Raw genomic sequence first — 15098 nt, forward strand, 5'->3', positions numbered from 1 at the left:
AGAGAGGGCGGTCCTGGCATACGAACGCTCGGACTACTGTTACAGTTTGATAAGCGACTGTGTTCTACGACAGACGCCGTCGCTAGTGTGACTCTGAGTTACCGTCGTGTTTCACTACCTATTAGACAATCGACTATATAACTAAAAATGTACATGAAACTTCCTGGCAGATTAAAACTGTGTGCCCGACCGAGACTCGAACTCGGGACCTTTGCCTATCGCGGGCAAGTGCTCTACCAACTGAGCTACCGAAGCACGACTCACGCCCGGTACTCACAGCTATACTTCTGCCAGTACCTCGTCTCCTACCTTCCAAACTTTACAGAAGCTCTCCTGCGAACCTTGCAGAACTAGCACTCCTGAAAGAAAGGATATTGCGGAGACATGGCTTAGCCACAGCCTGGTGGATGTTTCCAGAATGAGATTTTCACTCTGCAGCGGAGTGTGCGCTGATATGAAACTTCCTGGCAGATTAAAACTGTGTGCTCGACCGAGACTCGAACTCGGGACCTTTGCCTTTCGCGGGCAAGTGCTCTACCAACTGAGCTACCGAAGCACGACTCACGCCCGGTACTCACTTACAGAAGCTCTCCTGCGAACCTCTCATTCTGGAAACATCCCCCAGGCTGTGGCTAAGCCATGTCTCCGCAATATCCTTTCTTTCAGGAGTGCTAGTTCTGCAAGGTTCGCAGGAGAGCTTCTGTAAAGTTTGGAAGGTTGGAGACGAGGTACTGGCAGAAGTAAAGCTGTGAGTACCGGGCGTGAGTTGTGCTTCGGTAGCTCAGTTGGTAGAGCACTTGCCCGCGAAAGGCAAAGGTCCCGAGTTCGAGTCTCGGTCGGGCACACAGTTTTAATCTGCCAGGAAGTTTCATATCAGCGCACACTCCGCTGCAGAGTGAAAATCTCTTTCTAAAAATGTACATGTTTGTACAAAATCTTAAATCTCTGACAAATCTTCACTATGGCAGCAGGGCGCTTAAATCATGAGAAAAATTGTTTCACCCGTACATATTCTTTTGCATTATATTCACACAAAAACTGACTACATTACAATGTGCTGTTTTGTTTCTTCATTGTAGTCTATTTTCATAGAAAACAGAAATGTATTTATGGCTTATGAGCTTAGATTAAAATACTGTGAAGGATTCTGAATTTGCGATAACAATAAACAAAGTTCAAGATCGGAAGTTGGAGTAGATGGACAGAGGCAGAAAATGGGGCGGGACAAAATGAACAGAAGGGGGGGGGGGGGGCATACGATGGGGGAGGGGAGGAATCAGAAGGTGTATCGAATTCCCATGCATATTTTGCAACTCCGAAGGAATGCTGGGTTCACCGGTTCTGGAATAAAAATGATACTCTTTCCTTCATGGGGGACCACAGTCATATACAACTTTCTGGAAGAAATTTCTGTCATTTGGTCGTTAACTGTTCATTTATTTTACATTATCATGATTTCAGCTTGTGAGCCATTCTCCAGTGCAAGTTGAAACATTAAAATATATGTGACCTGTCTGTCACATGTCGTCGTCGAAAAAACATATTTCTGGTCTTATAAACCAGTCATCGTATCACGTATAGAAGATAAATAGTATGGCTGACACTGTGCACAGTGAAAAAGCATTAACACAGTATGACATAATTAACAGTCCGTATATTTCTGCGACCTGTATTCGTCACATTTATTCATAAAGTGACATTAACATATAAGATACATCGATATGTAAACGTCAGTTGACAAATAGACATGACAAATGGAGACTGTAGGAATATACTGAGAGTTAAATATATCATACTGTGTATTAATGGTTTTTCACTGCGTACAATGTCAGCCATAATATGTATCTTCAATACACATGGTGTCCAATTTATTTTGACCACACTAAATAACTGTTTGTCCAGCTGCGAATTACAAAATGTTTCAAGCAAATGTTCTTTAGCCGTCAGGGGGACATCAATCAGCATGATTACCTTCGTTGTAGCTTTGATTTTTACAGAGATATGAACAGCGGTATGACTTTTTAAAATAGCACCCTGCATCTTTTATTCGCTAATTCCTTTCCTCTCCTAAGGATCTATTCAGAAATGTATCACAGTGTACCATTCACTGAAACACTACGTTATTAATTACATAACACAACATTGACGTTGACGCTCCCAGCGCTTAGTGCAAGTACTCAGGGTACTGGAACACATCCACGTTCTGACGTTGACAGAGGACAAATGTAAACATAAGTAGAATGCACACCCGTCATTCCGTCAACCACCGTCAGTTGAAGAGTTGTGTGAGTAGAATGTACACCAACAAAGAGAAGGTAAGTTAGCACAACAGTAATTGCAATACTGTTTTTTTTTTTATTTTTTTAATGGGTACGTTTAGTACAGTTGTTTAGTCCTTTTAAATACTGCTGTGTAGAGTAGGCATACAGTAAAGGCTGTCCTTCCTACAAACTGCATCAACATAAAGCTTCTTTTAATGTTATTGTTGAAGGTAGGCGAAATGCTACGCAGGCGGCAGAACTGTACAGAGAGCGATATCCTGACAAGAACCAACCTTTCCGACGGATGTTTTCTCATCTTGATGCGATGCTTCAGGAAACGGGAAGTTTCAACCCACGACAACGCAATCGTCGTCGCACTCGCTCAGACGAAGCTGCCAAAGTTACTGTTCTTGCTTCCGTTGCCATGAATCCACATGTGAGCACACGACACCTTGAACACGGGATTGGCATTCCTAATACCAGTGTACAATGTATTCTTACACGTCACCGGTTCCATCCTTACTATGTACACCTACATTGAGAATTGCACGGGAATGATTTCCAGAATCATGCACAGTTCTGTCAGTGGGCACAGCAGCAAATCCTCACCAAACCTTCTTCGATGTTCTATTTACCGATGAATGTTCCTTCTCAAACAGAGGACAGGTAAATACAAGGAACACGCATTATTGGTCCAGCGACAACCCACGATGGCTTAGACAGGTGAAACATCAGCGTCAATGGAGAGTTAATGTCTGGTGAGGGATGCTTGGAACTACAATTATTGGCCCTTATTTCATCAACGGTAGTCTAAATGGTACAGCGTATGCCAACTTCCTAAGATGAATTCTTCCTCTTATTCTGGTGAAGTGCCGCTAAGAAGCAGAATGCTTATCTGGTATCAACACGATGCATGTCCAGCACATAATGCCATGCGTGCGCGTCATGTTCTGAACCGAAGGTATGCTGCCAGATGGATTAGTCGAGGAGGAACAGTTACTTGGCCTGCTAGGTCTCCTGATTTAAACCCTCTGGACTTTTTTCTTTGGGGATGCATTAAAGACGTCTATCGCGATATTCCAACAACTTCAGAGGACATGCAGGAACGCATCATGCTTGCTTATAATTCTCTTCAGCAGGCATCACTGGAAGCAGTAAATAATTCTTTCATTCGACGAGTGCACCAGTGCATCGGTGTCCAGGGTCACCACTTTGAGAACCTTTGAATTTTCTACTCCTTGGCAATGGTACAGGAGAGTCAAAGTTAATTTTGTGTTATGTTTTTACTTGGTTTTCGTTTGTTTTCTGAGAACTCCAGCAACTGGACAAGTATGTGATCCTAGGCTCAAAGTCAATGTTGTTTTATGTAATTAATAATGTTGTGTTTCAGTGAATGGTACACTGCGGTACATTTTTGAATAGGTCATTTGGAGAGGAACTGAATTGCTGAATAAAAAATACAGGGTACCATTTAAAAAAGTCATACCACTGTTTATATCTTTGTAAAAAGCAAAGCTACAACGAAGGCAATCATGCTGATTGATGTCCCCCTGATGGCTAAAGAACATTTGCTTGAAACAATTTGCATCTTGAAAAACAATTATTTAGTTTCCCCCTATATTGCACTTCAAATTCCCCTGAATAATTTGTCACACTGTCTTGTAGAGTGGAGGGGCGGGTAGTAAACCTAAATACGCCTCCCCCCTGAAACATTTATCCCTCTAATTTTCCCCAGGCTGCTTAATTCCCCCTAAATTTACGAGGAAACTTGGCAACACTTCCTTGTAGAAAGAACAACGCTAATAACTTTGCTAGGAACGACTGTCGACTACTCTTTGTCCACGATAATTTTACGATTGCACTGATGCTACCAGAAGTGAAGGAAATTGGCACCGGTTGAAAGATATTCATTTGTCTCCGAAAGCTACCAACGGTAAGTTCCTTACTTCCTCGTAGATACGAAGCGCGAGCTACGCCTACTGCCGCTCCCGACAGCCACCGCACGAATCTTCCAAGTTAACATAGACGAGTAGCAGCCGTACACTGTCATCCACCGATATATCGAAGGGGCAGGATTTTCAAATAGTAGGGAAAGGATTGAAACTGCTCTGAAAATCGGGAGATCGGTCTTCACGGTCGGGAGATCGGGAGGAAGAAGGAAAAATCAGGAGTCTCCCGCTTAAATCGGGAGAGTTGGCCTGTCTGTCTACTCGTTAAGAGACGTAATCTTATGTTTAAAATTTAACACACTACAACAAGTATTACATTTAGAAACAGTGTGTTTGTCCTTAGCCAGCATAACTTGACAGTATACATATACACAGAGGATATTCTTACAGCATACGGGAAAGAGAGCGCTTAGCAATTTCCGACAAACTTTACACACAATTTCTGTTGTGTCGGCAGACTTGCCAACACTACGCACACTAATTGAAAGAGGCGGCCAAGATGCACGCGCTAACTCACGAAGGATGGAGTGAGGTCTGAAACAGGAGACTTAATGAATGCGATAAAGAAAATACGTATCTTTGGAATATACTTAACTTTTAATACATCCTTGTATACATCGTTCTTGATGAGACATCTGGAGATTGTGGCGATACAAGTGACTCTTTATATACAAGCTATTTAAGGCTAATGGCGCCTTGCTAAGTCGTAGCCATTAACTTAGCTGAAGGCTATTCTAACTGTCTCTCGGCAAATGAGAGAAATGGCTTCGTCCGTATAGTCGCTAGCAACGTCGTCGTACAACTGGGGCGAATTCTCGTACGTCTCTCGAGACCTGCCGTGTGGTGGCGCTCGGTCTGCGATCACACAGTGGCGACACGCGGGTCCGACATGTACTAATGGACCGCGGCCGATTTAAGCTACCACCTAACAAGTGTGGTGTCTGGCAGTGACACCACAATTTCAAAATTTACAAAATTCTTTTCTCGCTTGCAACAGCCACGAAATGATGAAAAGAAAGAAGTTTATCACTTATTACATTCTCGCCGTTCACACAGTCGAACTTCGGCATCAGATACGGTGACAGTTATTATTTTTTTTACTACCGACAATATTTGCCGAAAGTATCTACACACGGCGTGTCCCATGAGAAACGGTCAATATTCAGAGATATTACAAGAACGATGGTTCAGAGCAAAAAGGTCCGGCAAATATGGGCTCTAAAATGTATACATTAAGAGCTATGAGCACTTGTTCAGTAGAAGAGATGTGTTTCACATCAGCAAAGGTGAGCAAGTCCTCATAGCTCTTAAGGTATGCTTTTTAGAGCCCTTTTTCACTAGATTATTTATTTATATTATTATTATCACTTACATCACAGAAGTTTAATATTAAATGTTAACTCATTTGTAAAGTAATAAGATGTCTGAAGATGTTCTACACAAGGCAGTTCAACTTTTTAAAGAATCGGTGGTTTACTGGTCCTATACATGACGTATCTCAGATTTTCGTAGGTGGCTGAAAGGAAGTTTTAATCCATTGTCTGCTTAAGATGTGTACAATTTACTCAATATTCCTTTATATAAGAGGAGGCGTGTCGTTTGTTGATATTGTGTTGTATTGTGCCAACAACTTTGACTAAAGGATTCACTCTGCAATGGGCGGAAGTAGACACCTGATATTTAGAGACTGTACAGAAGTATGTCCTGTACAGTACACAACACTACATGATTTACATCTGTACAAGTCAGTTACCTTTACGGCAGTTGGTCATTTTACTACCGAGGACAACAGTGGATCCTGTCATAAGATTGGATTTGCATAGAGAATTAATGTGACAAGTGCACCGAGAACATTTAATACGACTAATCTCTTGTGAGAGACGTGGTGGTCGTATAACTTTCCACATCTCAGTGACAGCAAAACTGCTTTATTTGGCAAGTGTAGTATGCTAAGGGCAACACACACACGTTACTTTATGGATAAGACAATGGTCTCTGTGATCACTTAGAATATTTTAATTAAATTAATTAATTAATTTTGATCCATAAGGTATGTAAGGAGTTATTCAAATGAAGTATCACAACATACAGCGAACAGCACAGAACCGGGCAAACACTGACATAACAGTAAAATACACAAACACAGAGTTAGGTTTACACACAACTTATCGTGTCCCACAAGATGGCTCAGCAGTGTGATCAGTACTACTTTTAGCAATTAACATTTCAGTAGCAGTGGCTTTCCTTTACAAGAGTGTAGATGCTAGCTATCATAGTATTTCCTTGAATATTGCTGGGGAACTGAATTTTCTGCCTCCTGAATAAATAATCTCCTTTCAATCCCTAGACATATTAATAACTGTCCCCCCCCCCCCCCCCATTATATTCCTATCAACTAGCAACCAACTGTTTACAAGCAAATAAAGGAAATACTTTTATTTTTCAAAGGATCACACAGCAAATTTAAGAAACAAAATACATCTGAAAGCCACACAGTATACCTGTTTTGGCGAATCCTCTCGCTTGATCGAAGGTTTTGCATAGCTGTGCACGAAAGTGGTCGCCGACTGTTGGTACGACAGTGGGGGTGGCGACGAGTCTTGCAGGTGGTATCGAGGTGACGGTGTTGTCGGCGTCCTTGCGACCGGTGGTGATCTGCTTTGAGTATCAGATAATAAACTGTACATAAATCTCACTAAAGTGGAAATTTTTATGAGGAACTCTGTCCCTGAAAGTTTTTTAGGATGAGAATGAAAAACTAGCACAAATCGTGAGAACGTTCATAAGAATATTTACCATCACTCAAAATTTCAGAAATGTATGAGTTACTAGTTTAAGGAGAAGTATAGTTCTGGGTCACAGTAGGGCATCTATACTGTAATAGGGGCAGGGGGCAGAACTCAGTTATCGACAATCTTCACTTGATAATGCTGCTTTAGTTATCTAATTAACTAAACCAAATTTCTGATTCTTTCATGTTCTACATTTTTCTGACCTTTATCAAATTCATGGGCAGTACTTAAAAGCTCTGTTCGATTAGTATATTGTCACCCACTATCTACATATATTCTAAACACAGATCATATTTTCTAACAGTTTCTACTGCTTGTTTTCCTCTACATTCTGATATACTTCACCACTGCCTCCTACAAGCCTACACTTCGGGGTTCTCAGTGGAACTAGAAGTTTCTTCACAATCCTTTCCAATACTTCAAATTTATCGAGATACACAAAAGCCTACGAGAGACAGTGAAAGCTTAACACAGTATTACAAATGTGAGGTGACCCAGAAATCTGGCCACAAACTTGCCCTTCCACTGGCGACATACAAAATGTCAGCACCGTAACGTGTCACAAGGTGCGGAGGAAATGGGAGACTCGTCTGCCGTTTGTGGGTCTGTTCGAGTCCATTAAGATGCCACTTTGCCGTACTGTGCACTGCCCGTCACACACGGCGACGTCTCAAAGCTGACAACACGTGGCGTGAAGGCAGGTGCGTGACTGAGGATCGCCACGAGTGGGAGCCGGTGCCTCACCCGGGGTAGACGAAGAGAGGCAACACTCCTAGCGCTGTGTCATAACACACACTTTTCAGTGGTTTGTACGCCCTACTGAATCCTGAAAATTCACCCAAATCCATTTGCCGTACCATCCCACTTTCCTACGTCTCGTGGTCTCACTCACTTCTGGGACCGTGTAATGATATGAAATATTGGCACTAGCAATTTGACTCCTGCCACTAGTGCAATCACCGGTAATGACAAATTTCTTTAATTGACTATTATACCATATATTTAATGTTTTCCACAGGGTTTTGATTCTTGTCGTTATCATTTTATTTCGCACGAGGTGAGCGAGTGCTGCGGCTGGGGGGTTTGTCCTCCGCATTGGTACGGCCTGACCACTGTGGCATCTGCTGCACAGACCAAAGACGCTGAGAGGAAGAGTTTTGTGACACCTCATAAAAACTGTTATATCTTTTTATCAAAAAATTATTGTTAATTGTTTTTTTTAGATTGTAAATCTTATCACAAAAGTAATAAATCTTATTAATTAGTTACATCAAGCAAAATTAAATATAGGTAGGTAAATATATTATACGAGGGTCACTCCAAAAGAAATGCAGACTATTTTCTTAAAAATCCATCTTTTATTTTACATGTTTGAAAGTTTTACAGTGTGTAGATCATCCTTTAGGAACAATATTTTCATTTCTCCGCATAATTTCCATCCCTCTCAACTGCCTTACGCCATCTTGGAACCAGTGCCTGCATACCCGCACGGTAAAATTCTGGACCAACCTGTTGGAGCCACTGTTTGTCACCGTGCGCAAGGGAGTCACCATCTTCAAACCTTGTTCCACAAAGAGAGTCTTTCAGTTTCCCAAAGAGATGATAGTCACATGGAGCCAGGTCACGACTGTAAGACGGGTGTTTCAGTGTTGTCCATCCAAGTTTTGTGATTGCTTCCACGGTTTGTTGACTGACATGTGGCCGTGCATTGTCGTGCGACAGAAAAACATCCTGCTTTTGCCGATGTGGTCGAACACGGCTCAGTCGAGCTTGAAGTTTCTTCAGTGCCGTCACATATGCATCAGAATTTATGGTGGTTCCACTTGACACGATGTCCACAAGCGAAAGTCCTTCGGAATCGAAAAACACCGTAGCCATAACTTTTCCAGCAGAAGTGTGGTTTTGAATTTTTTTTTTTCCTTGGGTGAATTTGCATGATGCCACTCCATTGATTGCTTCTTCGACTCTGGTGAAAGCTGATGGAGCCATGTTTCATCACCTGTCACAATTCTTCCAAGAAATTCATCTCAACCATTCTCGTACTGTTCCAAAAGTTCGCTGCATACCGTTTTTCTTGTTTCTTTGTGAACCACTGTCAACATCCTGGGAACCCACCTGGCACAAATCTTTTTTAACGGCAACACTTTCAATATTCTGCAAACACTTCCTTCCCCTATCCCAACGTAGCGTGACAATTCGTTCACTGTGATTCGTCTGTCAGCAGTCCGATACGTTAACTCTCTGCACATTGTCTGGAGTGTGTGCAGTACGAGGCCTGCCCCTGCGAGAACAATCCTCAATATTGCTGTGCCTACTTTCATCACGTAACCTGCTTGCCCACCGACTAACTGTACTGCGATCGACAGCAGTATCTCCATACACCTTTTTCAACCTCTTGTGGATGTTTCCCACTGTCTCGTTTTCACAGCACAGGAATTCTATGACAGCACATTGCTTCTAATGAACATCAAGTGTAGCAGCCATCTTGAAGACATGCTGTGACAGCGCCACTCAGGGAACGGGTTGAACAAAGTTTGAAAACAAGCTGGAAGGATGTATCTACACACTGTAAAACTTTCACACATGCAGAATGAAAACTGTATTTTTACAAAAATTGTGTGCCTTTCTTTTGGAGTGACCCTCGTATTATTTGTCTACATTATAATGACATAACAACAAAAACAAAATTGTGACTAAATTCTTTACAAGTTAACTGCCTTTTCTCCAATTGAGCCTGCTATTTTAACAAAAACCTTACAAGAGAGAACCAATATAACAGATTGTTATGGGCACATGAGCTCTGTTCCACTTTGCCATGTACGTCTACCATTTCCATGCTGTCGTACAGCAAATCTATCTGGGCCGTGTGGCCTCGCCTGGGAGCTATGAGTTCCTCCGATTTCCAGTTTGAGTGGATGGGGACACACAATTTGGTACTGTCATAAATCTTCTTGCATATTATACGTACCTTTCATTTTGTTATCTTTAATTTCATACCTGATGTCGAAAACATTTTTACAGATCATCTCTCACACACAAGAGAACTATTTGACGTTTTATATTTGTAAATACAAAAAAAAAAAAAAATAATTTAATGTTAAATGTGCTCTTCTGTCTTCATGAGACTGAACTGCATTTCTACATTTTCTGGATTATAAAAATTACACAAATAACACCCACAAATTCTGTTTGTATTAATTAACAGTTTTCCCCCTACATTTACAATTTTAGTATTTTTTTTTATTTTTTCCTCCTTTGCGCGTTCACGTTCCTTCAATGACTTCGACGCAGTTTCTGCTCTTTTTCTCATTAAATTATTTATTAGACTGTATCCTGTCGGAACACTTACTTTTTCCAGTCACTTCCTCCCTTCTTCAGCTGAAGTTTTTCAAATCAACATAAGGACCAACAAAGCATAACCTTTGAAGGAACATAAATTTGAAAAGACTGTTGTCACTATAAAAAGCATTCAATTTCATCAGAGGAAATATACACAAAGAGAAAAACATAAATACTGCATTTCCCTAAATGAGAAATAATGGTGTGTATGTCCAGTTCTGTTTGAGAGTGGATTGGTAACATCTAGACACTGCTCTATTAGTGTAGAGAGGGCTGGTAGAGTGAAACGTTAAACAGCCACGACTTCAACTGACCACTGGTTCGACGAGGACTGCAGTCTTTTCTCCACAAACGAAGCAGTGTCAGGAAGTTACCAATACAGTCTTAACCCTAGAAGTTTACCACAGGCTCATGCTAACCCTAGAGATTTTTTTTTCCCCTGCCAATGCGCCACTGCGCACACATAGTACGCTGCTATCAATGTGAAACCTAGTGGAGCATAGATGTTTGAAGTTGTGAGATATCTTTTTTAATTAATTTGACAGAAATATTTTTGAAGCGTTACTGTGACCCTGGAGTACACACTGTGTAATTGTTCTGTTGCAGGTATGAAGATCATTTATGCGAAAAGGCAAGTAAAAATCAATTTTTACTAACTGAATATTGCTATATAGGAAACACTGTCAGACGAACTCAGTTATGTAAAGCAATGTAAGTGACTTTCATGACGAAAGTGATTCTGAAGCTGCTACTCCTGCAGAAGTTATGGACTATGGCAAAACTGATCAGTCTGCCGAATCTTCAGACATCGATGAAGAAAATACAGTCAATGAGGTAAGAATGGTCCTTACTGGAACACAGCTGCCCCTAACAGGAGAAATTTGTCAGTTGCCAGTAATACTGTAATCCATATTCCAAGAGTGTGGAATTAATGAACGACTGTATTTACGAATAATTGAGGACAACTTAAACTATCCATTTAATATGTGTATTTCATTAAATGAATAACATGTTCATCTAATTTAACTGCAAATAAAGTCTTCAGATTCAGATCACTTTCAAGTTTCTTCATTGGGAAATTTCCAAGACAGTTTTCATTTAATCTTGAGTTTTGGATGCATTAAAACTAATGTAGACTCAAAAAGTACATGACAAATGAAATAAAATGAGTTTAATACATGAGGGTCCAATTTCATTATCAAATATTCTATTTTCAGGCAATTTCTCCAGAAAATAATTCAGGGCCACTGTGACACTGGGGTACACTTCTCGTGACTATTTCACAGCATTAAGCAAAATTGGACCTACGTCTCTTCATCTCTCATGTACGGTTTCGTACTTATTTTATTTTGTATATCAGAATGACATAACATTCTTACCCAAATCAGAGAGTAGAAGCAACCAATTAACACAATTCTTAATGAGAAGAGCCTCAAATAGTGGGAGACCTGACATGAAGTTTAGCATTTGACCATCGGTACCGGTGCATTCGCAGAAAATGGCAACCGTCATACATTTCTGCGGCTACCTACCTGACGACACCTCCATACGTGTTGACGGAGACGTACTGGTGCACTGCAGAGCCGGGAGACTGCTCGGCAGAGCGTGGCTGTTGATGGACCGGCGACGACACGGCCGGCAGCTGCTGCAGAGGCGATGGCGTCGACACGCTGCACGAAGTCACAGGGGCAGCACCGGCCCGCTGCAGCAGCTGCTGCTGCTGCTGTTGTTGTTGTTGTTGTTGTTGTTGTTGTTGTTGCTGCTGCTGCTGCTGCTGTTGCTGTTGCTGTTGTTGTTGTTGTTGTTGTTGTTGTTGTTGTTGTTGCAGTGGTCTGTACGTGGGCGGTGGGACGACGTGGTGGTGCATCTGAGGGCTTGAAGTCGGGACCTGCAGATATGTATGATGAAGTTTGTACTGTCTTTGTGTCAAACTGTTTCGAGATAAGTGACTATGTCATACACAAAATCTGCAAGGTGCTTACTCGGCACTGTGAGAATTACTTTAGAAATAAAATTTTCTGCAATAACATAGAACTCATCTTTTGTTTCCAAAATACAAAACTCTATCACCTGTTTATATATCCCTGGACCGTTGTGGAGTTTCCAGCTCATACATCAGTACTAGTAAATCCAGGTACTTTCCCCCACCCTTTAAAAATTTGCTAGCGGGACTGAGTTAGATTTCACCATCCAGTGCCAGCAACTATCATCTACCGGCAAGCAAATTACATACAATTTGCTAAACATTTTGTCGAACACAATGTCTGTGAGGATCACAATTTGTAAAATTGGATAGGCCTACATGCCACAAGCAACAAATATAGGTGTCAGATGCAGAGTTCACCCCAGTTAGTGGTGCAGACCTCACTGTTACGAGCCCGTGCAGTATATAGTAGCCGATGTGCAGTGAGCAATTTACGTTCGAAGCGCTCGACGAGTTTGGTCATTTGTTCGGAAGGGGATGCTGACAAGTGTTTTCAACTTTCGGCCAGTCAGCGACGAGAGAATCGAGGTACACGCCCTGCGGTCTTTCTCGAACAATTTTACAGAAACTATTAGGAAAAAAAATTCATTTTTGCTTTACTTATAGCTTTATTCTCATGTGTCACGTTCATGATGACGTGTACACCATTTCGTTAACTGTCACAGTTACACAGAAGTAAGACACTGTGCAAAATTCAGTAAAGTTTGAAATGAAAAATAGAGGTCACTACGATTTTGCGTTTGCTTTGTATTACATAATATGTTGTTGCTTATGTTAAACAAATTAGTTAAACAAATTAAAGTTTTTTTAGTACGCCTTAGATAAGTTCGTACCGACTAAGGTCCAAAGCGAGGGGAAAGATCCACCGTGGTATAACAATCATGTACGAAAGGTACTACGGAAACAAAGAAAGCTTCATCATAGGTTTAAGAGTAGTCGAATCATAGCTGATAAGGAAAAGCTGAACGAAGCGAAAAAGAGCGTAAAGAGAGCAATGAGAGAAGCATTCAACGAATTCGAACATAAAACATTGGCAAACAATCTAAACAAGAACCCTAAAAAGTTTTGGTCATATGTAAAATCGGTAAGCGGATCTAAATCCCCTATTCAGTCACTCGTTGACCACGATGGCACCGAAACAGAGGACGACCGAAGAAAGGCAGAAATACTGAATTCAGTGTTCCGAAACTGTTTCACTGCGGAAAATCGTAACACGGTCCCTGACTTCAGCCGTCGCACGGACGCCAAAATGGAAAATATTGAAATAAACGATATCGGAATTGAAAAACAACTGCTATCACTTAGTAGTGGAAAAGCATCCGGACCAGACGAGATACCCGTAAGATTCTACAGTGATTATGCTAAAGAACTTGCCCCCTTTCTATCAGCAATTTATCGTAGATCTCTGGAAGAACGTAAAGTACCTAGCGACTGGAAGAAAGCGCAGGTCGTTCCCATTTTCAAGAAGGGTCATAAATCAGATGCGAATAATTATAGGCCTATTTCGCTTACGTCAATCTGTTGTAGAATAATGGAACATGTTTTATGTTCTCGTATTATGATGTTCTTAGATAATACAAATCTCCTTCATCATAACCAACATGGATTCCGCAAACAGAGATCATGTGAAACTCAGCTCGCCCTATTTGTCCAAGAAATTCACAGTGCCGTAGACACTGGCGAGCAGATTGATGCCATATTCCTGGACTTCAGGAAGGCATTTGATACGGTTCCGCACTTACGTTTAGTGAAAAAAATACGAGCTTATGGAATATCGGACCAGGTTTGTGATTGGATTCAGGATTTCCTAGAAGAAAGAACACAACATGTCATTCTTAACGGTTCAAAATCTGCAGATGTAGAGGTAATTTCGGGAGTACCGCAAGGAAGCGTGATAGGACCTTTATTGTTTACAATATACATAAATGACTTAGTTGACAACATCGGTAGCTCCGTGAGGCTATTTGCAGATGACACGGTTGTCTACAAGAAAGTAGCAACATCAGAAGACTCGTACGTACTCCAGGAAGACCTGCAGAGGATTAATGAATGGTGCGACAGCTGGCAGCTTTCCCTAAACGTAGATAAATGTAATATAATGCGCATACATAGGGGCAGAAATCCATTCCAGTACGATTATGCCATAGGTGGTAAATCATTGGAAGCGGTAACGACCGTAAAATACTTAGGAGTTACTATCCGGAGCGATCTGAAGTGGAATCATCACATAAAACAAATAGTGGGAAAAGCAGGCGCCAGGTTGAGATTCATAGGAAGAATTCTAAGAAAATGTGACTCATCGACGAAAGAAGTAGCTTACAAAACGCTTGTTCGTCCGATTCTTGAGTATTGCTCATCAGTATGGGACCCTTACCAGGTTGGATTAATAGAAGAGATAGACACGATCCAGCGAAAAGCAGCGCGATTCGTCATGGGGACATTTAGTCAGCGCGAGAGCGTTACGGAGATGCTGAACAAGCTCTAGTGGCGGACACTTCAAGAAAGGCGTTACACAATACGGAGAGGTTTATTATCGAAATTACGAGATAGCACATTCCGGGAAGAGATGGGCAACATATTACTACCGCCCACATATATCTCGCGTAATGATCACAACGAAAAGATCCGAGAAATTAGAGCAAATACGGAGACTTACAAGCAGTCGTTCTTCCCACGCACAATTCGTGAATGGAACAGGGAAGGGGGGATCAGATAGTGGTACAATAAGTACCCTCCGCCACACACCGTAAGGTGGCTCGCGGAGTATAGATGT

The 15098-nt window shown here is 41.4% G+C and overlaps 1 protein-coding gene across 1 annotated transcript in view; it reads right to left on the minus strand.

Moving 5' to 3' along the window:
- Positions 1-15098, minus strand: part of LOC126215310 (histone-lysine N-methyltransferase 2D-like) — a 459193-nt gene that overhangs the window by 141039 nt on the left and 303056 nt on the right. The window contains exons 55-56 of the mRNA XM_049941991.1: positions 11874-12229; positions 6712-6868 (exon numbers count right to left, since the gene is read on the minus strand). Coding sequence (XP_049797948.1) covers positions 6712-6868; positions 11874-12229 — 513 coding nt within the window. The remainder of the gene's footprint in view (positions 1-6711; positions 6869-11873; positions 12230-15098) is intronic.

This window comes from Schistocerca nitens, chromosome 12 (assembly GCF_023898315.1).
Source record: "Schistocerca nitens isolate TAMUIC-IGC-003100 chromosome 12, iqSchNite1.1, whole genome shotgun sequence".
NCBI classification, from domain to species: Eukaryota; Metazoa; Arthropoda; class Insecta; order Orthoptera; family Acrididae; genus Schistocerca; species Schistocerca nitens.